This window comes from Pseudophryne corroboree, chromosome 5, assembly GCF_028390025.1.
Source record: "Pseudophryne corroboree isolate aPseCor3 chromosome 5, aPseCor3.hap2, whole genome shotgun sequence".
Classification (NCBI taxonomy): domain Eukaryota; kingdom Metazoa; phylum Chordata; class Amphibia; order Anura; family Myobatrachidae; genus Pseudophryne; species Pseudophryne corroboree.
Genome location: NC_086448.1, coordinates 207,627,760 through 207,655,537, shown reverse-complemented (window position 1 = coordinate 207,655,537; position 27,778 = coordinate 207,627,760). Strand labels below are relative to the sequence as shown.

Sequence of the window (27,778 nt, the reverse complement as noted above, 5' to 3'; positions counted from 1 at the left end):
AAGACAGCGTCTTTAATATGCTCTACGGTTAGCAATATAGTGTCCCTGTCTAGGGTATCAATGTTTTCCGACAGGGAATCTGACCACGCAGCTGCAGCACTGCACATCCATGCTGAAGCAATAGCCGGTCTCAGTATAATACCCGAGTGTGTATATACAGACTTCAGGATAGCCTCCTGCTTTCTATCTGCATGCTCCTTTAGGGCGGCCGTGTCCGGAGACGGTAGTGCCACCTTTTTTAACAGACGTGTGAGCGCTTTATCCACCCTAGGGGATGTCTCCCAACGTGACCTGTCCTCTGGCGGGAAAGGGTACGTCATTAGTAACCTTTTAGAAATTACCAGAAAAAGCAGAAATAGTGAACCACTGCGCTCGAACGGCTGCAGTTGCGTAGTACCCAGGTGTCACTCAACACCCTATAAAGATAGACGTACGAAGAAAAAATGAGGACTACCTCAACTGCGCACAGTTTGCAAAGTCTATTAAATGTCTCTAGACATTCAGATGTGGGTAAGTGCATGGAATGCTGGTCTTCTTAAAACTTCCTTCTCTTAGTCAAATGAGTGGAAATCTTCTCTCAGACTTGATCCAATGTCCCTCAAAAAGAAGAAAAAAAGGAGAGCGATATCGTGTAGTAGGTCCTAGGTTCAATGATGGCGAGTTGTTCTAGGATTTCATAGTTTGACGAGATGTTTCGTACCGTACTCACGTCTAGAGAGAAGGGTTTCCACATATAAAGGTTTCTTTATGGGTCCAAACTTCTCCTAGCTGAGTAAATAGGTGGTTCGGACTTCTTTCAGTTTCTCCCCAAGTGGTATCCCAAAGCGAGAAATAAGGGAGAGAACAGCCGAATTAATAGACCACAATGAAGTCTATTCCATCAGTTACAATCATAGCCGGAGGGATCAACCAGCTTACCGTACTTACACTAAACAAGTGTATAAAAAGCACATAAAGGTATCTTTAACCGTGATACATTGTCAAACAAGTCACTTGGTGTTTAGAATATCAATGGGTCAGCGTACCCCACTTACGGTCTTCCAAGTGTTGTCTAGCCCGTAGCAGTTTCTTTCTCCACCTCATTCTCAGAAGGTGGAACTCCACCCTTGAATACACCCGATCTCGATATAATAAAATATGTATCAGGGATAGAGGTATATTAAAAAGGAATTTATTAAACAGAAAAATTTATAAGATGAACACAACAATAGTGTCGAATGCTAATAGACCGTCCAGAAGATGTTTAACACAATCAAAAAAGAGGAGATAGATCCGGATTACCTCACCTTAATAATGGTGATCTGGAAGGTCAGTAAGTGATGTATAGCCCTCACACCAACGCGTTTCGACCAGAGGTCTTTGTCAAGGTTGTGTTAAACATCTTCTGGACGGTCTATTAGCATTCGACACTATTGTTGTGTTCATCTTATAAATTTTTCTGTTTAATAATTCCTTTTTAATATACCTCTATCCCTGATACATATTTTATTATATCGAGATCGGGTGTATTCAAGGGTGGAGTTCCACCTTCTGAGAAGGAGGTGGAGAAAGAAACTGCTACGGGATAGACAACACTTGGAAGACCGTAAGTGGGGTACGCTGACCCATTGATATTCTAAACACCAAGTGACTTGTTTGACAATGTATCACGGTTAAAGATACCTTTATGTGCTTTTTATACACTTGTTTAGTGTAAGTACAGTAAGCTGGTTGATCCCTCCGGCTATGATTGTAACTGATGGAATAGACTTCATTGTGGTCTATTAATTCGGCTGTTCTCTCCCTTATTTCTCGCTTTGGGATACCACTTGGGGAGAAACTGAAAGAAGTCCGAACCACCTATTTACTCAGCTAGGAGAAGTTTGGACCCATAAAGAAACCTTTATATGTGGAAACCCTTCTCTCTAGACGTGAGTACGGTACGAAACATCTCGTCAAACTATGAAATCCTAGAACAACTCGCCATCATTGAACCTAGGACCTACTACACGATATCGCTCTCCTTTTTTTCTTCTTTTTGAGGGACATTGGATCAAGTCTGAGAGAAGATTTCCACTCATTTGACTAAGAGAAGGAAGTTTTAAGAAGACCAGCATTCCATGCACTTACCCACATCTGAATGTCTAGAGACATTTAATAGACTTTGCAAACTGTGCGCAGTTGAGGTAGTCCTCATTTTTTCTTTTTAGAAATTACCAGTTTCTTATCGGGGGAAACCCACGCTTCTTCACACACTTCATTTAATTCATCAGATGGGGGAAAAACCACTGGTAGTTTTTTCTCCCCAAACATAATACCCTTTTTTGTGGTACCTGGGGTAATATCAGAAATATGCAACACATTTTTCATTGCCGTAATCATGTAACGGGTGGCTCTATTGGAATGTACACTAGTCTCATCATCGTCGACACTGGAGTCAGTATCCGTGTCGACATCTGTGTCTGCCATCTGAGGTAGCGGGCGTTTTAGAGCCCCCGATGGCTTTAGAGACGTCTGGGCAGGCACAGGCTGAGAAGCCGGCTGTCCCACATCTACTATGTCGTCAAACCTTTTATGTAAGGAGTCGACACTGTCGCGTAATTCCTTCCACATAACCAACCACTCAGGTGTCGACCCCGCAGGGGGTGACATCACATTTATCGGCACCTGCTCCGCCTCCACATAAGCCTCCTCATCAAACATGTCGACACAGCCGTACCGACACACCGCACACACACAGGAAATGCTCTGACTGAGGACAGGACCCCACAAAGCCCTTTGGGGAGACAAAGAGAGAGTATGCCAGCACACACCAACAGCGCTATATAACACAGGGATTAACACTATAACTGAGTGATTTTTCCCAATAGCTGCTTGTATACACAATATTGCGCCTAAATTTAGTGCCCCCCCTCTCTTTTTTTACCCTATGTAGTCTGGAAACTGCAGGGGAGAGCCTGGGAGCGATCCTTCCAGCGGAGCTGTGAGGGAAAATGGCGCCAGTGTGCTGAGGGAGATAGCCCCGCCCCTTTTTCGGCTGACTTCTCCCGCTTTTTTCTATGTATATCTGGCAGGGGTATTTTACACATATATAGTCTCTATGACTATATTATGTGTTATTTGCCAGCCAAGGTACTCAATATTGCAGCCCAGGGCGCCCCCCCCCCCCCCTGCGCCCTGCACCCATCAGTGACCGGAGTGTGAGGTGTGCATGGGAAGCAATGGCGCACAGCTGCAGTGCTGTGCGCTACCTTGATGAAGACCGAAGTCTTCTGCCGCCGATTTCCAGGACCCTCTTCTTGCTTCTGGCTCTGTAAGGGGGACGGCGGCGCGGCTCCGGGACCGGACGACCGAGGCTGGGCCTGTGTTCGATCCCTCTGGAGCTAATGGTGTCCAGTAGCCTAGAAGCCCAAGCTAGCTGCAAGCAGGTAGGTTCGCTTCTCTCCCCTTAGTCCCTCGTAGCAGTGAGTCTGTTGCCAGCAGATCTCACTGAAAATAAAAAACCTAAAATAAACTTTCTTTTTCTAAGAGCTCAGGGGAGCCCCTAGTGTGCATCCAGCTCAGCCGGGCACAAAATTCTAACTGAGGTCTGGAGGAGGGTCATAGAGGGAGGAACCAGTGCACACCAGGTAGTCCTAAAGCTTTCTTTAGTTGTGCCCAGTCTCCTGCGGAGCCGCTATTCCCCATGGTCCTTACGGAGTTCCCAGCATCCACTAGGACGTCAGAGAAATATATTCTTGCTGACTGTATAAATATAAAAATGCTTGAAAGTGGTGAACATAAGCAGCAATCCCAGGACTGTGAAAGTCTGTATCCTTGTTAACAACATAGGGGGTTATTCAGATCTGATCGCTGCTGTGCGTTTTCGCACAGTGGGCGATCAGGTCGTAACAGTGCATGCGTATGCACTGCAGTGCGCATGCATGTCGGACAATGACAACAACGGGGATTGGCGGTCAGCGACAGGATGGTGAGAAAAATCCATTCACTGGGGTGTGTGCAAGGTGACTGACAGGAGGAGGCCGTTTATGGGTGGTAATTGACCGTTTACTGGGAGTGTTCTGGAAAACGCAGCCCGATCAGCCTGAATCAATCACACTGGAAGAGTAAGTCCTGGGCTGCACAGGGACTGCACACACAGAATTTTGGCAGCTCGGCATACACATAGGAATGCACACTTGCACGGAGAAAATACACTCCCCCTGTAGGTGGCGACTATCTGATCGCAGGATAGCAAAAAGCGCACAGCAGCGATCAGCTCTGAATTATCCCCATAGACAGGAGCAGCATTCCCACTGCACCAACACTGAGGTGTCTCAGCGGCAAGTACTGCATAGCCAGCAAACATATCTAGGACAGAGCAGCAGTGATCAGCAGGATTCTCCTTAGTGCAGTATTTCCTGTTGTGTGACTTTGAGCTGCACAGTGGCTGAGATTCATCATAAGACTTTTTATCGCCATGTACAACATTTCATACAACATATGTGCAATTTGCAACTCAATGTTTTGCATACATTCCAGGGAGTCTCATTTTTAAGCACTAAAAAAAAAAAAAACACAACAGCCAATTCGTGAAATAGAACTTTCAGCACTCAGTGACAGTCTGCTTTGTCAGAGTTCTCCTGAGCTTTCATTTTCTATTATGCTGAGGAGGTTTTCTTCTGGGAACATCTGTGCCATGTGCTAGGCAGTGGACAGCGCACAGTAGTAATGCCAGACACTGTCGACGACTTTGGAATATTCTTATTTCTTATTTAAAAAGAGGACATTAGATGTTATTTAATTTAATGTAACTTGATTTATTTAGCCAAATCTGTATTTTGTATCTGTGTAATTTATATTTCATTTCATACTAGTAACTGGACATGGCATTCGCCGGGTAACTCAGACACACAGCTCCGTGCCCCCCCCCGCTCTTGTAATGCATTGCCCTGTTCCTCTTCTGTGCCATCATTGTGGTAGGAGCTGTGGGTGCGCTATGTATGTTCTGTGCACCATGAACGCACATACAGCAACCTCAATAACCTAATTTTTATTATGGTCCAGTTTTATAATAAGTATACTGTAAAAGTAAACATTGATAGCCCTCTACTGAAGAGTAGCCTATTGGCAGAAAATTAATGGGTTTGTGAATAGATCCTTTTGTGGTACATTAAAGAAAAAATAAGATTTTACTCACCGGTAAATCTATTTCTCGTAGTCCGTAGTGGATGCTGGGGACTCCGTAAGGACCATGGGGAATAGCGGCTCCGCAGGAGACTGGGCACAGCTAAGAAAGATTTAGGACTACCTGGTGTGCACTGGCCCCTCCCACTATGACCCTCCTCCAGACTTCAGTAAGGATACTGTGCCCGGAAGAGCTGACACAATAAGGAAGGATTTTGAATCCCGGGTAAGACTCATGCCAGTCACACCAATCACACCGTATAACTCGTGATAATATACCCAGTTAACAGTATGAACACAACAGAGCCTCTCAAAAGATGGCTTAACAATAACCCTTGTAGTTAACAATAACTATATACAAGTATTGCAGACAGTCCGCACTTGGGACGGGCGCCCAGCATCCACTACGGACTACGAGAAATAGATTTACCGGTGAGTAAAATCTTATTTTCTCTGACGTCCTAGTGGATGCTGGGGACTCCGTAAGGACCATGGGGATTATACCAAAGCTCCCAAACGGGCGGGAGAGTGCGGATGACTCTGCAGCACCGAATGAGAGAACTCAAGGTCCTCCTCAGCCAGGGTATCAAATTTGTAGAATTTTGCAAACGTGTTTGCCCCTGACCAAGTAGCAGCTCGGCAAAGTTGTAAAGCCGAGACCCCTCGGGCAGCCGCCCAAGAAGAGCCCACTTTCCTCGTGGAATGAGCTTTTACAGATTTAGGCTGCGGCAGGCCAGCCACAGAATGCGCAAGCTGAATTGTGCTACAAATCCAGCAAGCAATAGTCTGCTTTGAAGCAGGAGCACCCATCTTGTTTGGTGCATACAGGATAAATAGCGAGTCAGTCTTCCTGACTCCAGCCGTCCTGGAAACATAAATTTTCAAGGCCCTGACTACGTCCAGTAACTTGGAGTCCTCCAAGTCCCTAGTAGCCGCAGGCACCACGATAGGTTGGTTCAAGTGAAAAGCTGATACCACCTTAGGAAGAAACTGGGGACGAGTCCTCAATTCTGCCCTATCCATATGGAAAATCAAATAGGGGCTTTTACATGACAAAGCCGCCAATTCTGACACACGCCTTGCCGAAGCCAAGGCCAAAAGCATGACCACTTTCCACGTGAGATATTTTAAATCCACGGTTTTGAGTGGCTCAAACCAATGTGACTTTAGGAAACCCAACACCACGTTGAGGTCCCACTGGAGGCACAAAAGGAGGCTGAATATGCAGCACTCCCTTGACAAATGTCTGAACTTCAGGCAGTGAAGCCAGTTCTTTTTGGAAGAAAATCGACAGAGCCGAAATCTGGACCTTAATGGAACCCAGTTTTAGGCCCATAGTCACCCCTGACTGTAGGAAGTGCAGAAATCGACCTAGCTGGAATTCCTCCGTTGGGGCCTTCCTGGCCTCACACCACGCAACATATTTTCGCCATATGCGGTGATAATGTTGTACGGTTACATCTTTTCTAGCTTTAATAAGCGTAGGAATGACTTCCTCCGGAATACCCTTTTCTTTTAGGATCCGGTGTTCAACCGCCATGCCGTTAAACGCAGCCGCGGTAAGTCTTGGAACAGACAGGGCCCCTGCAGCAGCAGGTCCTGTCTGAGCGGCAGAGGCCATGGGTCCTCTGAGATTAATTCTTGAAGTTCCGGGTACCAAGACCTTCTTGGCCAATCTGGAACAATGAGAATAGTTCTTACTCCTCTTTTCTTTATTATCCTCAGTACCTTGGGTATGAGAGGAAGAGGAGGGAACACATAAACCGACCGGTACACCCACGGTGTCACTAGGGCGTCCACAGCTATCGCCTGAGGGTCTCTTGACCTGGCGCAATATTTTTCTAGCTTTTTGTTTAAGCGGGACGCCATCATGTCCACCTGTGGCTTTTCCCAACGGTTTACAATCAGTTGGAAGACTTCTGGATGAAGTCCCCACTCTCCCGGGTGGAGGTCGTGCCTGCTGAGGAAGTCTGCTTCCCAGTTGTCCACTCCCGGAATGAACACTGCTGACAGTGCTAACACGTGATTTTCCGCCCATCGGAGAATCCTTGTGGCTTCTGCCATCGCCGTCCTGCTTCTTGTGCCGCCCTGTCGATTTACATGGGCGACTGCCGTGATGTTGTCTGACTGGATCAGAAACGGCTGGTTTTGAAGCAGGGGCTTTGCTTGACTTAGGGCATTGTAAATGGCCCTCAGTTCCAGAACATTTATGGTGTAGGGAAGTCTCCTGACTTGACCAAAGTCCTTGGAAGTTTCTTCCCCGTGTGACTGCACCCCAGCCCCGAAGGCTGGCATCCGTGGTCACCAGGACCCAGTCCTGTATGCCGAATCTGCGGCCCTCTCTGAGATGAGCACTCTGCAGCCACCACAGCAGAGACACCCTGGTCCTTGGAGACAGGGTTATCAACCGATGCATTTGAAGATGCGATCCGGACCATTGGTCCAACAGGTCCCACTGAAAGGTTCTGGCATGGAACCTGCCGAATGGAATCGCTTCGTAGGAAGCTACCATCTTTCCCAGGACTCACGTGCAATGATGCACCGACACCTGTTTTGGTTTCAGGAGGCCTCTCACTAGAGATGACAGCTCCTTGGCTTTCTCCTCTGGGAGAAACACTTTTTTCTGGACTGTGTCCAGAATCATCCGCAGGAACAGTAGTCGTGTCGCCGGAACCAGCTGAGACTTTGGAATATTCAGAATCCAACCGTGCTGGTGTAGCACCTCCTGAGATAATGCTACGCCGACCAACAACTGCTCTCTGGACCTCGCCCTTATCAGGAGATCGTCCAAGTATGGGATAATTAAAACTCCCTTTTTCTGAAGGAGTATCATCATTTCGGCCATTACCTTGGTAAATACCCTCGGTGCCGTGGACAGGCCGAACGGCAACGTCTGGAATTGGTAATGACAATCCTGTACCACAAATCTGAGGTACTCCTGGTGAGGATGGTAAATGGGAACATGCAGGTAAGCATCCTTGATGTCCAGAGATACCATGTAACCTCCCTCTTCCAGGCTTGCAATAACCGCCCTGAGCAATTCCATCTTGAACTTGAATTTTCTTAAATATGTGTTCAAGGATTTCAAATTTAAAATGGGTCTCACCAACCGTCCGGTTTCGGTACCACAAACATTGTGGAATAGTAACCCCGTCCTTGTTGAAGTAGGGGCACCTTGACTATCACCTGCTGGGAATACAGCTTGTGAATTGCCTCTAACACAGCCTCCCTTTCTGAAGGAGTCGTTGGTAAGGCAGATTTGAGGAAACGGCGGGGGGGGGGGGATGTCTCGAATTCCAGCCTGTACCCCTGAGATACCACTTGAAGGATCCAGGGATCTACCTGTGAGCGAGCCAACTGATTGCTGAAGTTTTTGAGACGGCCCCCCACCGTACCTGGCTCCGCCTGCTGAGCCCCAGCGTCATGCGGCGGACTTAGCAGAAGAAGCGGGGGAGGACTTTTGTTCCTGGGAAGTGGCTGTATGCTGCAGCTTTTTTCCCCTACCTCTGCCTCTGGGCAGAAAGGACGCGCCTCTACCCCGTCTGCTCTTTTGGGGGCGAAAGGACTGCACCTGATAATACGGTGCTCTCTTTGGTTGTGAGGGGACATGTGGCAAAAATGCTGACTTCCCAGCTGTTGCTGTGGACACTAAGTCTGAAAGACCATCCCGAACAACTCCTCACCCTTATAAAGGCAAAACTTCCATGTGCCTTTTAGAATCTGCATCACCTGTCCACTGCCGGGTCCATAACCCTCTCCTGGCACAAATGGACAGTGCACTTATTTTTGATGCCAGCCGGCAAATATCCCTCTGTGCATCTCTTATGTAAAAGACAGCGTCTTTAATATGCTCTACGTTTAGCAATATAGTGTCCCTGTCTAGGGTGTCAATGTTTACTGACAGGGAGTCTGACCATGCAGCTGCAGCACTGCACATCCATGCTGAGGCAATAGCTGGTCTCAGTATACCAGTGTGTGTATATATAGCTTTCTGGAGAGCCTCCTGCTTTCCGTCAGCAGGTTCCTTTAGGGCGGCCATATCCTGGGACGGCAGTGCCACCTTTTTTGATAAGCGCGTAAGTGCTTTATCCACCCTAGGGGGTGTTTCCCAACGTGACCTATCCTCTGGCGGGAAAGGGTACGCCATTAGTAATTTTTTTGAAATTACCAATTTTTTATCGGGGAAGCCCACGCTAGTTCACACACTTCATTCAATTCTTCAGAAGGGGGAAAAACTATTGGTAGTTTTTTCTCCCCAAACATAATACCCTTTTTTGTGGTACCTGGGGTCACCTCAGAAATGTGTAAAACATTTTTCATTGCCTCAATCATATAACGAGTGGCCCTATTGGACATTACATTAGTCTCTTCGTCGTCGACACTGGTATCAGTATCCGTGTCGACATCTGTGTCTGCCATCTGAGGTAGCGGGCGTTTTAGAGCCCCTGATGACTTTTGAGACGTCTGGGCAGGCACGGGCTGAGAAGCCGGCTGCCCCGCATTTGGCATGTCGTCAAATTTTTTATGTAAGGAGTCGACACTTTCGCGTAATTCCTTCCACAAGTCCATCCACTCCGGTGTCTGCCCCGCAGGGGGTGACAACACATTTATAGGCACCTGCTCCTCCTCCACATAAGTCTCCTCATCAAACATGTCGACACAGCCGTACCGACACACCACACACACACAGGGAATGCTCTGACAGAAGACAGGACCCCACCAAGCCCTTTGGGGAGACAGAGAGAGAGTATGCCAGCACACACCAGAGCGCTATATAAATCAGGGATTAACTAAATTATATCCCCTTATAGCTGCTATATGTATATTGCGCCTAAATTTAGTGCCCCCCCTCTCTTTTTTACCCTTTTCTGTAGTGTAGACTGCAGGGGAGAGCCAGGGAGCTTCCTTCCAGCGGAGCTGTGAGGGAGAAATGGCGCCAGTGTGCTGAGGGAGATAGCTCCGCCCCTTTTTCGGCTGACTTTTCTCCCGCTTTTTTATGGATTCTGGCAGGGGTATTTATCACATATATAGCCTCTGGGGCTATATATTGTGATATATTTGCCAGCCAAGGTGTATTTATTGCTTCTCAGGGCGCCCCCCCCCAGCGCCCTGCACCCTCAGTGACCGGAGTGTGAAGTGTGTATGAGGAGCAATGGCGCACAGCTGCAGTGCTGTGCGCTACCTTGGTGAAGACTGATGTCTTCTGCCGCCGATTTTCCGGATTCTTCTTGCTTCTGGCTCTGTAAGGGGGCCGGCGGCGCGGCTCCGGGACCGAACACCAATGGCCGGTTCCATGCGGTTGATCCCTCTGGAGCTAATGGTGTCCAGTAGCCTAAGAAGCCCAAGCTACCACCAGTTAGGTAGGTTCGCTTCTTCTCCCCTTAGTCCCTCGCTGCAGTGAGTCTGTTGCCAGCAGATCTCACTGTAAAATAAAAAAAACTAAAATATACTTTCTCTCTAGGAGCTCAGGAGAGCCCCTAGTGTGCATCCAGCTCAGCCGGGCACAGGATTCTAACTGAAGTCTGGAGGAGGGTCATAGTGGGAGGGGCCAGTGCACACCAGGTAGTCCTTAATCTTTCTTAGCGGTGCCCAGTCTCCTGCGGAGCCGCTATTCCCCATGGTCCTTACGGAGTCCCCAGCATCCACTAGGACGTCAGAGAAAAATGTTTGGGCCCTTTTGAAAGATATATCCAGTGTACCGGACTGCGCATGACAAAGCACCTAGTCCGAAATACGACTGGCCATTAAGGCGTTACCGAAAATACATAACTTTCACTAAAAGGAAAGCATGTAGTCCCCATACTATAACAGCAGTCACTGTGCTAGTCTTCCCTGAGACGCCCTTTGCCCTGCCCAGGACGTGAGCGGTCATCTCCACTGCATCCTACTTTTCCCAGCACTGCAGTCCTGCCCCCTCTACATTATGTTATTATAATGCTGCAGGGCCCCAACCTTATCAACACTATGGCACTGACACAGGTGAACGTAAGTCTGTCTGCCAAATGTATCTTGTCTAGTGTCGGACTGCACATCTCTAGAGCTGAGCATACGCATCTACGGGCAACACAGGTCCATAAGCATTCGGTCATTTCCTACTGTGGCTGAAGGTGAAAAATTCAGTGAGGGTGGGTCAGCACAATTGCAGACTATGCAGAGTTGCGTGTACAGGTAATATGCCTGTTATCAACATAATGAAAGAGAAGCCATACATTAATTTATGGCTTTTCCAGGTACATAAGTGCAGGCCTATATATCAGGATATTCTATTCATGACCCTACAGAATAACTGTAGTAGTACTCTATCAAATGGAGGCTTTTAAACAGAATTACATACGCAGCCTTATTGCTGCACAGATGCTACTAAATGTACGCGTGGTGGGTTATGTCATACAGATATCACTCTTGCTAAATACAATTCTTGGACCACAAAATTCACAAGGGTCTGGATCCTGGGATGTTTGGTCCTGAGCTTTCTAAATAAGGGTTTTTTTCCCGATAATTTGGGGCACCTATTGGAGACTAAATAAAAATGTAAACATGACCCCTGGCTTTCCCCACACTGTGCCTGGCATCACTACATTTCTGTGCATATGACATTACAGGTTTCCAAATAACAGCCCCAGTACCTGTGCAGTACTAAAAGCATTCTGGTACTGCAAACAATGGGCCGGAGGAGTCAGAGTAGCACACAAGTCTGCTGAACTGCGTGCTCGGCAAGAAGTGTGGCTCTTCACTCGCACGCACGCATATCCCATTGTGAGGGTGTGGTATGAAATGTTGATAGAATATCGACACCAGAAAGTCAACATGGACATTAAGTCAGGGTCATCATTTCACCAGCTGGCATGTGGACATGGCATTTTTACATTATTTAAGCCCCATCTCTAACTGCAAGACAAACTAGCATATACAAAGTTTTAGGTTAGGAATTCCGCTGAAAACAATAACATACTATTCTCTAATGCTGTGCCTTAAAGCCCTACGCGTCTACTGTAGACAGAATTCTAGAAAACACTGAACCCCAAAAGTTTGATTAAACTATAACTTCATGCAATCACTCTAGTGTGACAAGAACAACCAACTGACGGTGCGTGTCACTGCATGAACTTGTGACAACTTGGCTGGAAGAAAATCAGTATTCATAAACAGCTAGTGCGACACGAGCCTTGCTGAGATCCAATTTAACCTTTTACTTGCCTGTCCATTCCTGCGCAGCTAATAAGTCTACTAGCCGCAGTGGTTGTCCTGCTTCTTCTTTTACATGTGAGAAATAATCTCCACTTCCCTAAATATACTCAAACAAGGCTTATGTTTATACCTATCTGGGGTAACCCTATTAGCCATATTACTAAGAAGTGTCCTATCATCTTTACCTGCCAGACTTTTCAACTGATCCAGTGTTGGGATAACAGGAGGGGTTCTCTTCTGCAAGAAGAATAAGATCATCATGGTGAGGGAGAAATTAGTGATCCAGTGTCCAGGAATGGAGCTGGTGATTCCATGGACACGAGCCCAGCTTCTCAGAGTGAAAACCAGAGCTCGTACTCGGCTGTCAAGGTTTCCGTATATGTACAAGAGCTCGGAGCTCGTCAGTGCAATTCTGTAACACAAAAGAACGGTCGAGATCAATTGCTTTCTGACCAGGTGAACACGTTAAATGTACACGTCATTTGCTGCAGAGGCGTCACACACCTAAAAGCCCATACCATCAAAACTAAAATAAAATCTTAAAAGTGAAAAAACTTCTGAACATTCTAGCTTCACATTGGACTGGTCAAGTGAAAATCCGATCTATGTTGTTGGTGTGGCAATGTTCCGCTGGATCCCTACTATGTGTGCTCCTTCCCACATCACTTATTTTACTCTTCCCTAGGGAAGTCAATCCCAACCCATTTTTTGTAATGTTAGGATTGAAAAAATAGGATTTTAATACCTACCGGTAAATCCTTTTCTCTTAGTCCGTAGAGGATGCTTCAAGAACCATGGGGTATAGACGGGATCCGCAGGAGACATGGGCACTTTAAGACTTTAAAAGGGGTGTGAACTGGCTCCTCCTTCTATGCCCCTCCTCCAGACTCCAGTTATAGGAACTGTGCCCAGGGAGACGGACATTTCGAGGAAAAGGATTTATTTAATTTTTAAACTAAGGTGAGATACATACCAGCTCACACCTCAAACACGCCGTACAACATGGCATTCAACAACGCATGCAACGGCATGACCAACATCAGCCACAGACTGACTGAACTTAACTCAACATGAGTGTAACAATAACCAAATTGCAGAGAGAGTCCGCACGGGGACGGGCGCCCAGCATCCTCTACGGACTAAGAGAAAAGGATTTACTGGTAGGTATTAAAGTCCTATTTTCTCATACGTCCTAGAGGATGCTGGGGATTGCTTCAAGAACCATGGGGTTTATACCAAAGCTCTAGAACGGGCGGGAGAGTGCGGATGACTCTGCAGAACCGATTGACCAAACAAGAGGTCCTCCTCAGCCAGGGTATTAAACGTGTAAAACTTCGCAAAGGTGTTTGAACCCGACCAAGTAGCAGCTCGGCAAAGCTGTAATGCCGCCCAAGATGAGCCCACCTTTCTAGTAGAATGGGCTTTCACAGATTTCTGTAACGGCAATCCTGCCGTAGAAATGAGCCTGCTGAATCGTATTACAGATCCAGCGCGAAATAGTCTGCTTGGAAGCAGGAGCCCCAATCTTGTTGGGAGCCCACAGGACAAACAGAGCCTCTGTTTTCCTAATCTGCGCCGTTCTGGCGACATTGATTTTCAAAGCTCTGACCACATCGAGCGACTTTGATTCCACCAAGGCGTCAGTAGCCACTGGCACCACAATAGGCTGGTTTACGTGAAACGATTAAACCACTTTTGGCAGAAATTGCTGACGAGTTCTCAACTCCGCTCTATCAGCATGGAAGATTAAATAGGGGCTTTTGTGAGACAAAGCCGCCAACTCAGATACCCGCCTTGCGGATGCCTAGGCCAACAACATGACTACTTTCCAAGTAAGGAATTTTAACTCAACCTTATGTAAAGGTTCAAACCAATGAGATTGCAGGAACTGCAATACCACATTAAGATCCCACGGTGCCACAGGGGCACAAATGGAGGTTGGATGTGCAGCACGCCTTTCACGAAGGTCTGAACTTCTGGAAGGGAAGCCAATTCTTTCTGAAAGAAGATTGAGAAGGCCGAAATTTGTACTTTAATGGAGCCTAACTTTAGGCCCGCATCCACACCTGCTTGCAAAAAATGGAACAAACGCCCCAGTTGAAAATCCTCCGTAGGAGCCTTTTTGGATTCACACCAAGACACATATTTCCTCCAAATACGGTGGTAATGCTTTGCCGTTACTTCTTTTCTAGCCTGAAGAAGTGTGTGAATGATTTCATTGGGAATACCCTTTCGGGCTAGGATTTGGCGTTCAACCGCCATGCCGTCAAACGAAGCCGCGGTAAGTCTTGATACACGCACGGTCCTTGTTGTAACAGGTCCTCCCGTAGAGGAAAAGGCCAGGGATCTTCTATGAGCAACTCCTGAAGATCTTGATACCAGGCCCTCTTTGGCCAGTCTGGAACAATGAGTATCGCCTGAACCCTTGTTCTTCTTATAATCTTTATCACCTTTGGAATGAGTGGAAGTGGAGGGAACACATACACCGACGGAAACACCCGCGGTGTCACTAGGGCGTCCACCGCTATTGCTTGAAGGTCCCTCGACCTGGAACAATATCTCTGAAGTTTCTTGTTGAGGTGAGACGCCATCATGTCTATTTGAGGAATTCCCCAACGACTTGTCACTTCTGCAAAGACCTCTTGATGAAGACCCCACTCTCCTGGATGGAGATCGTGTCTGCTGAGGAAGTCTGCTTCCCAGTTGTCCACTCCTGGAATGAAAACTGCTGACAGAGCGCTTGCATGTTTCTCCACCCAGCAAAGAACTTTCGTGGCCTCGGCCATCGCCGCTCTGCTCTTTGTTCCGCCCTGGCGGTTTATGTACGCCACTGCTGTTATGTTGTCTGACTGAATCAAGACGGGCAGACCGCGAAGAAGATGTTCCGCTTGCAGAATGCCATTGTAAATGGCCCTTAATTCCAGAATGTTTATGTGTAGACAAGCTTTCTGGCTTGACCATTTTCCCTGAAAATTTCTCCCCTGTGTGACTGCTCCCCAGCCTCGGAGACTTGCATCTGTGGTCACCAGGATCCAATCCTGAATCCCGAACCTGCGTCCCTCCAGAAGATGAGAACTGTGCAGCCACTACAGAAGGGAGATCCTGGTCCTGGAAGATAGGATTATTTTCCTGTGCATGTCCAGGTGAGATCCGGACCACTTGTCCAACAGGTCCCACTGAAACACCCTGGCGTGGAACCTGCCATAAAGAAAGGCCTCGTAGGCCACCATCATCTTTTCCCAGCAACCGAGTGCATTGAAGAACTGACACTTTTGCCGGTTTCAGAATCTGTTTTACCATGTTCTGTATTTCCAGAGCTTTTTCCACTGTAAGAAAAACTCTAATTCTGTATCCAGAATCATACCCAGGAACAACAGCCGTGTCGTCGGAACCAACTGTGATTTTGGCAAGTTTAGGAGCCAACCATGTTGTTGCAGAATCGTCAGTGGGAGAGCAACATTTTTCAGCAATTTTTAAAGTAAAATTAGGTGGTAACAACACTAGGCGCCAAACCCAGATGACAAATATTCAATTATGTAAGTGTAGTCACAATCACACAACACCCATATAACAGTTAATGGGGTACGTTCCTTAAAATTACTTGAATTTGAGCATGTAGGAAGATTTCTGTTCTTCTTCTGGATCATTAGGTACTTGTCATCCGAATTTTCATTTATCCAATGTCATAAAAATAAGAGGAGAAAGGTATCTCGTGTATTACCGTTTATTTTTCTGACAAAATTTTCATATAAAACTTTTATAACATATCCCCCTATCCAATATAAACAGAGCACATGCAGCCGGTGCACAGCTATACTGGGTGTAAGAATGGGATAATTACCATAAAGTATGAGGAAACAAAGTCCTCAATACAGCAAAGTTCTTAAATACCAGTCTGCCTCCCGGGAAATGGCGTTCTGGATTTTGCGGCAATCTCCTCTCCCACAGACAGCAAGATGTCACCTCCAACTGCGCCGACGCGTTTCAGGCCTTACTAGGCCCTTTCTCAAGGCAAGTGTGCTCTCTACTGACAGATCCCCCCTTTTTATTTCCAGATCAACCAATCACAATTCACAATCAAAAATAAACCTGTTACATATGTGATCAAAGATGGCTCCCTCCATTTGTTATTCACTGTTGTCATGACAACCCATGATCGTCGATCATGAGTTGCAGATAAAAATACATCCCATATAATATAAGTGTCCTTGTAATGTACTAAAATTATATTTCCGAAGTGCTTTATAAAAGTATTATCTTTAAAAGGTCCGTTTTCGGAGTCCGTTTTTACTAGCGATACGTCACTTCCGGTTGTTTCCTCCGTGACGTTGCTTAATCCTTATCCGAGGTTCGTCACGTCCGGTGTTTTCTGTTGCTAGGCAGCGGCTGTGATTTCCCCGTGCGCGACGTCACTTCCGCTCCCAGCGAGAATGTTTCCCCGTCGCTGATCCTATTATTCTTAATGATGCACGCTGTTGCTAAGTAGCGGGGACAAACAAAGTTCCCCGTCTCTATTGCACTTCCGCATTTCCTCAGGGTGGAATTTCAATAGGATACCATATTTGTTTAAAATACCGACTTGTCCTTCTCATGACGACATAATATTCTTATAGGGTAATGGATAACATTTCCTTATATTTCAGATTTTCCTATTAGGGATGATCATTTCTCCCATAAACGACGGGGCAGAATTCATATGTGCCCTAAAAAAAGGGACACCAATAAATGTATGAAATATATATAATATAAATATAAATAGGAAAAATAAAATATGGAAAACTAATCATCTTAATTAAAACAATTGTGTTAAAAGACACTTATTTCATTTTTTTTAAAATTCCATGAATTTAAAAATACAAATAATCCCAGATCAAGTATTAACATTTTTTGGTCTTTATAAAAACCACTTGACCTCAAAATCAGAATTAAGGCCTTTGGGTAATAATGTATTGTACTTATAAATCAACTGCATTTCGGTTTTGGCCAATAATTTATTAATGTTATTTTGGCGATGGTTTGCTAATATCTTTTTAATTCCCACAAACCTCAAAATATGGCCTGGATCACAGTTGTGTATTTTTCTAAAATGATCAGAAAGTGCATGTGCTTCAAGGCCCTTTTTTACATTTCTTAGGTGCTCACTTATACGTATTTTTAGGGGCCTGGATGTTCTTCCTATGTAAAACTTGTGACATGAGCATTCTATGGCGTACACCACGTTTTTCACATTACACGTAATAAAATCCTCAATTAAATGAACCTGTCCATTAATCTCTAGTTTTTCTAATTTTTTTCCACTGTCGGTTTTAATGGTTTTGCACCCCATACATATCCCACAGCGGTGAAAACCCTTAGTCGCAATTTGACCTTCCTTTTTAAGGCTAGGGAGATCACTTCTGACTAGACTGTTTTTTATGTTGGGTGCCTTCTTGTATATAAAAATGGGTTTTTCCGGTAATACCCCTGACAGGACTGGATCTTTTTTCAGCACTTTCCAGTGTTTCCTAATGGAAGATTCTAGTGATTTATGTTGTGTACTGTAATTTGTTAGAAAAGCATATTCGAAATGTTTTGATTCATCTTTTTTCTGATTCTTGTCCCTCAACAGGTCTTCTCTATTCAATAGTAATGTCTGTTCTTTTACTTTTTCCACATGTTCAGGCTCATAGCCATTATCCTGGAATCTTTTTTCAAGTTGTTCTGCCTGTTGTTCAAATACAGCATCCTCTGTACAGTTCCTTCTGACTCTCTTGAATTGGCTATTAGGTATCGACCGAAGCCAATTCCTGTGATGGCAACTGTTCCTGTCTATGTAGGTTTGGGAATCCGTGGGTTTGGTGTACGTCTTCGTGTGTAGGATCCCTTCCTTAACATATAGGGTAATATCCAGAAAATCTATATTTTCACTACTGACGTTGAAGGTTAGATGGATATTGCAGGGATTGTTATTAAGATAGACACAGAATTTCTCCAAGTCCTCCTTCTCCCCTTTCCATATGAAGATGATATCATCTATGTATCTCCTCCATGACACCAGGTTCGCCCCGAATGGGTTGGGACCCCAGACATAGTCTGATTCCCATTTCCCCATAAATAAGTTGGCATAACTCGGGGCGAACCTGGTGCCCATGGCGGTTCCAACCTTTTGGAGGTAAAAATCCCCATCAAATTTGAAATAGTTGTTGGTTAGGATGAAGCGGACTGCTTCTAGAATGAAGCTCTGAATGTTGGTATCTATATTGCTCTTTGTTAAGAAATCTGAAACGGCCCCTATTCCTACATCGTGATCTATTATCGTATACAATGATTTGACGTCGGCAGTGACCAACAGCATACCCTCTTCCCAGATTATTGTCGGTAGATAATTTAGAAGATCCTTCGTGTCTTTCAGGTGAGACTTATTGGTTAATACCAATGGCTGTAGATGAAAATCTATCATTTCGGATAGATTAGCGGTAACAGAGTCAACACCTGACACTATGGGTCGTCCTGGAGGATGTTTCTCATCCTTATGTATTTTCGGGAGGAGATAAATCACAGGGATAATTGGTTCTTTATTTCTAATAAATTCTTGTTCCCTATCATTTAGTACTTTCAAAGTTCCATATTTTGTAATGAGTGTGTCAAGTTTCTCCTGAATTTTTATCGTGGGGTCCGCTCTCAATTTATGATATGTAGTTCTATCTGCCAGATGTTGCCTTACTTCGTTCACATACCAGATCCTATCCATTATTACCACCCCCCCGCCTTTATCGGCGGGTTTAATAACTAGTTCTTTATTGGTTTTAAGCGATTTGAGTGCGGTTCTCTCTTTTTGAGTGAGATTACACTTAACTCCTCTCACGTTGATCTCCTTTACGTCATCGTGCACTAACGTTGAAAAGGTTTCTATATAATTTCCCTTCATATGATGCGGGAAAAAAACAGATCGGGGTTTAAAGGGAGTATTGGATATTAACTCCGTTTCTCCCAATTCCCGTATCGTTTCTTTTGTGAGAAAAAACTTCTTTAAACAAAGCTTTCTCACAAATTTCTGGATGTCAATATATGTGGAGAATTTGTCTATGGAGGTGGTTGGAGCAAACTTCATTCCCTTTTCTAGAACTGAAATTTCAGATTTAGATAATACGTGCGAACTGATATTGAAAATTTTCGTTTTTCCTCTTTCCTCAGTCCTTAATGTTTCCGGTGCGGTCCGTCCCACATTCTCCTGATCATCAACCATTACCAGAGTTTTCTCTTTTTGATTGGTCCGAGGATTCTTTCTTCTTTTTATTTTGTTTTTCCGAATCTTGTGTACTCCTCCCCGTTTTCCCCTGTGTGTTTTTTTATATCCGACATACTTCATCTTGGGTAGGTCCGTAGACCTCTTCTCCCTAAAAAACGATTCTCGTCACCATCTCTTTCTAGAACTGCAAATCTATTGCGTTGAGGGAGGGGTGTACCATATCTCAACTCTTCATTCCTTCCCCCTCTTTGATACCTCCCTCTATCATTGAACCTTCTTTGATTTATTCTAACTGGTGATCTGTATGGTTTGTTCCGTTCTTCAAAATTGGGATTTGCACGGAATCTTCTATTGAAATTTTCTTGTCGATAACCCAAATTTCTATCCAAGTTTTTCCCTTCTCTATGGGAACGTTCTCTTTCCATTCTTTCCCTTCTCCTAGTGTAACTTCTATTCCGTGGTTCTCTTTCCTTCTGTTCTTTGTTATATCTTAGGGGGGAGGGGGTCCTGGCCCTTACATCACCCTGCTCGGATTCTTCCTCTTGTCTGGGTATTTCGTTCTTTTGTTTTTTGTCGCTAATATATTTCCTTATTTTCCTATCTATAAGGGTTTTCTCTACTTTCTTTATATTAGCCTCAATCCTCTGTTCTAGATCTTTATAATCATTCAGGTCAGCAAAAGGGGTTACTAGATCTTTATATATTTTAATTTCATTATCTAGTTTTTCCAATTCCCTTCTTCGTTCTTCCACAATTAGGTTCATAAGGGAAAAGGAGCAATCACAGATGATCCTTTCCCATTCTTCTTTAAACTCCCCTGACGAACTTTCGAATGAGGCTTGTTTGTTAATCTGGAGACCGTTTGGGATGATCTGATTCTTTATATATTTCTCTAGCATAACCGTTTCCCACCAGATTTTATTTTCCTTAATGAGAGTTTTTTCCAACTTCCTCATAATTTCTTCTAAACTCTCATCTAATAGTTCAATGTGTTCCCCGTCATCTTTGAACAGATGGTCCAAAGTTGACCTCCTATGTTCTCTATATTTAAACATTGTCACTGCAGCACTAACAAAGATGATCCCTTGGGGGACTTAAATACAGAGGTAAGAAAAATTTGGGACACCTCACAAATGCGCAGGGATGGCTGCCAAAATTATATCCACCAAGAAGGGATGTCTCCCACTTCCCAGAATAACAGACTTTAAAGTAAAATTAGGTGGTAACAACACTAGGCGCCAAACCCAGATGACAAATATTCAATTATGTAAGTGTAGTCACAATCACACAACACCCATATAACAGTTAATGGGGTACGTTCCTTAAAATTACTTGAATTTGAGCATGTAGGAAGATTTCTGTTCTTCTTCTGGATCATTAGGTACTTGTCATCCGAATTTTCATTTATCCAATGTCATAAAAATAAGAGGAGAAAGGTATCTCGTGTATTACCGTTTATTTTTCTGACAAAATTTTCATATAAAACTTTTATAACATATCCCCCTATCCAATATAAACAGAGCACATGCAGCCGGTGCACAGCTATACTGGGTGTAAGAATGGGATAATTACCATAAAGTATGAGGAAACAAAGTCCTCAATACAGCAAAGTTCTTAAATACCAGTCTGCCTCCCGGGAAATGGCGTTCTGGATTTTGCGGCAATCTCCTCTCCCACAGACAGCAAGATGTCACCTCCAACTGCGCCGACGCGTTTCAGGCCTTACTAGGCCCTTTCTCAAGGCAAGTGTGCTCTCTACTGACAGATCCCCCCTTTTTATTTCCAGATCAACCAATCACAATTCACAATCAAAAATAAACCTGTTACATATGTGATCAAAGATGGCTCCCTCCATTTGTTATTCACTGTTGCCATGACAACCCATCTGGGAAGAGGGTATGCTGTTGGTCACTGCCGACGTCAAATCATTGTATACGATAATAGATCACGATGTAGGAATAGGGGCCGTTTCAGATTTCTTAACAAAGAGCAATATAGATACCAACATTCAGAGCTTCATTCTAGAAGCAGTCCGCTTCATCCTAACCAACTATTTCAAATTTGATGGGGATTTTTACCTCCAAAAGGTTGGAACCGCCATGGGCACCAGGTTCGCCCCGAGTTATGCCAACTTATTTATGGGGAAATGGGAATCAGACTATGTCTGGGGTCCCAACCCATTCGGGGCGAACCTGGTGTCATGGGGGAGATACATAGATGATATCATCTTCATATGGAAAGGGGAGAAGGAGGACTTGGAGAAATTCTGTGTCTATCTTAATAACAATCCCTGCAATATCCATCTAACCTTCAACGTCAGTAGTGAAAATATAGATTTTCTGGATATTACCCTATATGTTAAGGAAGGGATCCTACACACGAAGACGTACACCAAACCCACGGATTCCCAAACCTACATAGACAGGAACAGTTGCCATCACAGGAATTGGCTTCGGTCGATACCTAATAGCCAATTCAAGAGAGTCAGAAGGAACTGTACAGAGGATGCTGTATTTGAACAACAGGCAGAACAACTTGAAAAAAGATTCCAGGATAATGGCTATGAGCCTGAACATGTGGAAAAAGTAAAAGAACAGACATTACTATTGAATAGAGAAGACCTGTTGAGGGACAAGAATCAGAAAAAAGATGAATCAAAACATTTCGAATATGCTTTTCTAACAAATTACAGTACACAACATAAATCACTAGAATCTTCCATTAGGAAACACTGGAAAGTGCTGAAAAAAGATCCAGTCCTGTCAGGGGTATTACCGGAAAAACCCATTTTTATATACAAGAAGGCACCCAACATAAAAAACAGTCTAGTCAGAAGTGATCTCCCTAGCCTTAAAAAGGAAGGTCAAATTGCGACTAAGGGTTTTCACCGCTGTGGGATATGTATGGGGTGCAAAACCATTAAAACCGACAGTGGAAAAAAATTAGAAAAACTAGAGATTAATGGACAGGTTCATTTAATTGAGGATTTTATTACGTGTAATGTGAAAAACGTGGTGTACGCCATAGAATGCTCATGTCACAAGTTTTACATAGGAAGAACATCCAGGCCCCTAAAAATACGTATAAGTGAGCACCTAAGAAATGTAAAAAAGGGCCTTGAAGCACATGCACTTTCTGATCATTTTAGAAAAATACACAACTGTGATCCAGGCCATATTTTGAGGTTTGTGGGAATTAAAAAGATATTAGCAAACCATCGCCAAAATAACATTAATAAATTATTGGCCAAAACCGAAATGCAGTTGATTTATAAGTACAATACATTATTACCCAAAGGCCTTAATTCTGATTTTGAGGTCAAGTGGTTTTTATAAAGACCAAAAAATGTTAATACTTGATCTGGGATTATTTGTATTTTTAAATTCATGGAATTTTAAAAAAAATGAAATAAGTGTCTTTTAACACAATTGTTTTAATTAAGATGATTAGTTTTCCATATTTTATTTTTCCTATTTATATTTATATTATATATATTTCATACATTTATTGGTGTCCCTTTTTTTAGGGCACATATGAATTCTGCCCCGTCGTTTATGGGAGAAATGATCATCCCTAATAGGAAAATCTGAAATATAAGGAAATGTTATCCATTACCCTATAAGATTATTATGTCGTCATGAGAAGGACAAGTCGGTATTTTAAACAAATATGGTATCCTATTGAAATTCCACCCTGAGGAAATGCGGAAGTGCAATAGAGACGGGGAACTTTGTTTGTCCCCGCTACTTAGCAACAGCGTGCATCATTAAGAATAATAGGATCAGCGACGGGGAAACATTCTCGCTGGGAGCGGAAGTGACGTCGCGCACGGGGAAATCACAGCCGCTGCCTAGCAACAGAAAACACCGGACGTGACGAACCTCGGATAAGGATTAAGCAACGTCACGGAGGAAACAACCGGAAGTGACGTATCGCTAGTAAAAACGGACTCCGAAAACGGACCTTTTAAAGATAATACTTTTATAAAGCACTTCGGAAATATCATTTTAGTACATTACAAGGACACTTATATTATATGGGATGTATTTTTATCTGCAACTCATGATCGACGATCATGGGTTGTCATGACAACAGTGAATAACAAATGGAGGGAGCCATCTTTGATCACATATGTAACAGGTTTATTTTTGATTGTGAATTGTGATTGGTTGATCTGGAAATAAAAAGGGGGGATCTGTCAGTAGAGAGCACACTTGCCTTGAGAAAGGGCCTAGTAAGGCCTGAAACGCGTCGGCGCAGTTGGAGGTGACATCTTGCTGTCTGTGGGAGAGGAGATTGCCGCAAAATCCAGAACGCCATTTCCCGGGAGGCAGACTGGTATTTAAGAACTTTGCTGTATTGAGGACTTTGTTTCCTCATACTTTATGGTAATTATCCCATTCTTACACCCAGTATAGCTGTGCACCGGCTGCATGTGCTCTGTTTATATTGGATAGGGGGATATGTTATAAAAGTTTTATATGAAAATTTTGTCAGAAAAATAAACGGTAATACACGAGATACCTTTCTCCTCTTATTTTTATGACATTGGATAAATGAAAATTCGGATGACAAGTACCTAATGATCCAGAAGAAGAACAGAAATCTTCCTACATGCTCAAATTCAAGTAATTTTAAGGAACGTACCCCATTAACTGTTATATGGGTGTTGTGTGATTGTGACTACACTTACATAATTGAATATTTGTCATCTGGGTTTGGCGCCTAGTGTTGTTACCACCTAATTTTACTTTAAAGTCTGTTATTCTGGGAAGTGGGAGACATCCCTTCTTGGTGGATATAATTTTGGCAGCCATCCCTGCGCATTTGTGAGGTGTCCCAAATTTTTCTTACCTCTGTATTTTTCAGCAATTGCTATGTGGATCTCACCTTTATGAGGAGATCGTCCAAGTACGGGATAATTGTAATTCCCTGTTTGGCAGGAGTACCATCATTTCCGCCATAACCTTGGTGAAAATCCTTGGTGCTGTGGACAGACCAAACGGCAACGTCTGAAATTGGTAATGACAATCCTGAACAGCAAACCTCAGGTATGCCTTATGTGGAGGATACATGGGAACGTGTAAGTAAGCATCCTTTATGTCGACCGACACCATAAAATCCCCCTCCTCCAGACTGGAGATCACTGCTCGGAAAGATTCCAAGGTTAGAAAAGCCGTCCCGTGCGCAAATAGCTGCTAGTCAGTGTAACACTTCCAGAGGTATCCCTTTTAACCTCCTCCAAGAATACAGATAGCAAAAAAATTGAAGTATACACTTAACCAGCGCTTTTCCAGTGTTCCATAGGATGGTTCGTTCACATTAGGATATATAGGGTATGCAAAAAGAGAAATGGAAGGTATATAGTGTAACACCGTTTTAATATACACAATAAACAGACAAAAATTTAAAAAATAGTTCTATGATGAACATAAAAGTGCAGTGCATAATATAGTTCTTTTTTAAGGAGGTGGCTTTCCCGTCAATGATTAACAGCGGATAATTACCAGATTTGTTTGAACTGTGGATTAGACAGTTCAAATCACGCTCAGAACAGATAATCCCAGGGTATCCCTCCTAAAGGATCATCAGAGCTTCCAGCAGTATTCCTGTATATCAAGTATCGGGTCGCCTCCTCCACCACCAACGCGTTTCTTCCCCTGACTGGGGTCTTTCTCAAGGTGTAAGTCTCCATCTTGAATTTGAAATTTTTTAGAAAGAAATTTAGGGATTTTAGGTTCAGAATCGGTCTGACTGAGCCATCCGGCTTCGGGACCACGAACAGACTCGAATAAAAACCCTCCCCCTGTTGTGACGGGGGTACTGTGACAATGACTTGATTTTGACACAGCTTTAGTATTGCAGCGCATACAACCTCCCTTTCTAGAAGAGAAGCTGGCAAGGCAGATTTGAAAAATCGGTGAGGGGGCACGTCTTGAAACTCTAATCTGTACCCTTGGGTTACTATTTCTAATATCCAAGGATCCAGGTCCGAGTGCACCCAGACCTGACTGAAGAATTTGAGACGTGCCCCCACCAGTGCGGACTCCCGCAGAGAAGCCCCAGCGTCATGCAGTGGATTTGGTAGAAGCCGGAGAGGACTTCTGCTCTTGGGAACTTGCCACAGCCTGTGACCTTTTTCCCTTTCCTCTTCCTCTCGCAGCAAGGAAGGAGGACCCTCGTCCTTTTTTGTATTTACTGGGCCGAAAGGACTGCATCTGATAGTGGGGCGTTTTCTTCTGTTGTGCAGGAACATAAGGTAAAAATGACGACTTACCCGCGGTAGCCGTAGATATCAGGTCAGTGAGGCCGTCACCAAACAAGATACTACCGTTAAACGGTAAAGACTCCATCGCCTTCTTAGAGTCAGCATCAGCATTCCATTGATGAATCCACAATGCTCTCCTAGCTGAGACTGCCATGGCATTGGCCCTTGATCCCAAAAGGCCAACATCCCTTACAGCTTCTTTTAAATATGCTGCAGCGTCCCTGATATGACCCAGAGTCAAAAGCACGCTATCCCTGTCTAGGGTATCCATCTCAGATGACAAGTTATCTGCTCACTTTTCAATAGCGCTACTCACCCATGCCGAAGCAACGGCAGGCCTGAGTAGTGAACCCGTAGTGACATAAATGGATTTTAGTGTATTTTCCTGCTTACGATCCGCAGGATCCTTTAGGGATGCCGTGTCAGGAGACGGAAGCGCCACCTTTTTGGATAGACGCAACAGAGCTTTGTCCACCGTGGGGGTTGACTCCCACTTTTCCCTGTCTCCAAAAGGAAACGGATATGCCACTGGAATTCTTTTGGGAACCTGTACCTTCTTGTCAGGATTTCCCCAAGCCTTTTCAAAAAGAGCGTTCAGTTCATGAGAGGGAGGAAACGTTACCTCAGGTTTCTTTCCTTTATACATACAGACCCTAGTATCAGGAACAGCAGGGTCCTCTGTTATATGCAACACTTCTTTTATCGCCACAATCATGTACTGAATGCTCTTTGCCAGTTTAGGATTCAATCTGGCATCACTATAGTCGACACTGGAATCAGAGTCCGTGTCGGTATCCGTATCTGCTATCTGGGTAAATGCACGTTTCTGTGACCTCTAAGGGGTCTGAGCTTGTGACAATGCATCCTCCATGGATTTCCTCCATGTCTGGTGCTTAGACTCATATTTATCTAATCTCTTAGTCAACGAGCCACATTTGCATTCAAAACACTCAACCTATTTACCCAATCAGCCGTCGGCGGTGCCGACACGGTCACTCCCACAGCCTTTTCTGTCCCCACACCAGCCTCCTCCTGGGAAGAGCACCCAGCCTCAGACATGTCAACACACACGTACCGACACCCACAACCACACTGGGGCTATAGGAGACAGACCCACAACAAAGCCTGTTAGAGAAACACAGAGGGAGTTCTGCCAGCTCACAACCCAGCGCCTATCCCGGTACTGAAGCGAGTAAATTACTGCCCAGACCTGTTAGCGCTTATACTTTCAAATAATTAGCACCAAATCTCTTGTGCCCCCCCCCCCCCGTTTTGCACCCTGTTACTTGTACAGCAGTGTGGGAGGCCAGGCTCAGCGTCTCTGCAGCTTCTGCGAAGAGAAAATGGCGCTGGTCAGAGCTGTGAGGGCTAAGCAACGCCCCCTTAATGGCGCGCTTCAGTCCCGCTTAATTTGAAATATTTATACTGGCGGGGTCTGTAATTAGTGCCCAGGCACTTTATACACTTCTGCCAGTTGCTAATTTGAGGATTTATGCTGCCCAGGGCGCCCCCCCTGCGCCCTGCAGTGCCGTTCTTATGTGGGAGCATGGCGCGCTGCACGGTACCTCAAAAGCCATCTTCTGCCGTCACTGAAGTCTTCTGATCTTCTTTTACTCACCCGGCTTCTGTCTTCTGGCTCTGCAAGGGGTTAGGGTTACGGCGCGGCTCCGGGAACGAGCAGCTAGGCGTACCAAGTGATCGAACCCTCTGGAGCTAATGGTGTCCAGTAGCCTAAGAAGCAGAGCCTTTGAACTCACAGAAGTAGGTCTGCTTCTCTCCCCTCAGTCCCATGATGCAGGTAGCCTGTTGCCACCAGGTCTCCCTGAAAATAATAAACCTAACAAAGTATTTTTTCTGAGAAACTCTGGAGAGCTCCTCAGTGTGCATCCAGTCTCACTGGGCACAGAATCTAACTGGAGTCTGGAGGAGGGGCATAGAGGGAGGAGCCA

General features: G+C 44.6%; 1 protein-coding gene across 1 annotated transcript in view; it reads right to left on the bottom strand.

The window, feature by feature from the left end:
- Positions 1 to 27,778, bottom strand: part of MTPAP (mitochondrial poly(A) polymerase) — a 105,352-nt gene that overhangs the window by 42,473 nt on the left and 35,101 nt on the right. Inside the window, exon 6 of the mRNA XM_063922035.1 lies at positions 12,519 to 12,745. Within this exon, the coding sequence (XP_063778105.1) occupies positions 12,519 to 12,745 (227 nt within the window). The remainder of the gene's footprint in view (positions 1 to 12,518; positions 12,746 to 27,778) is intronic.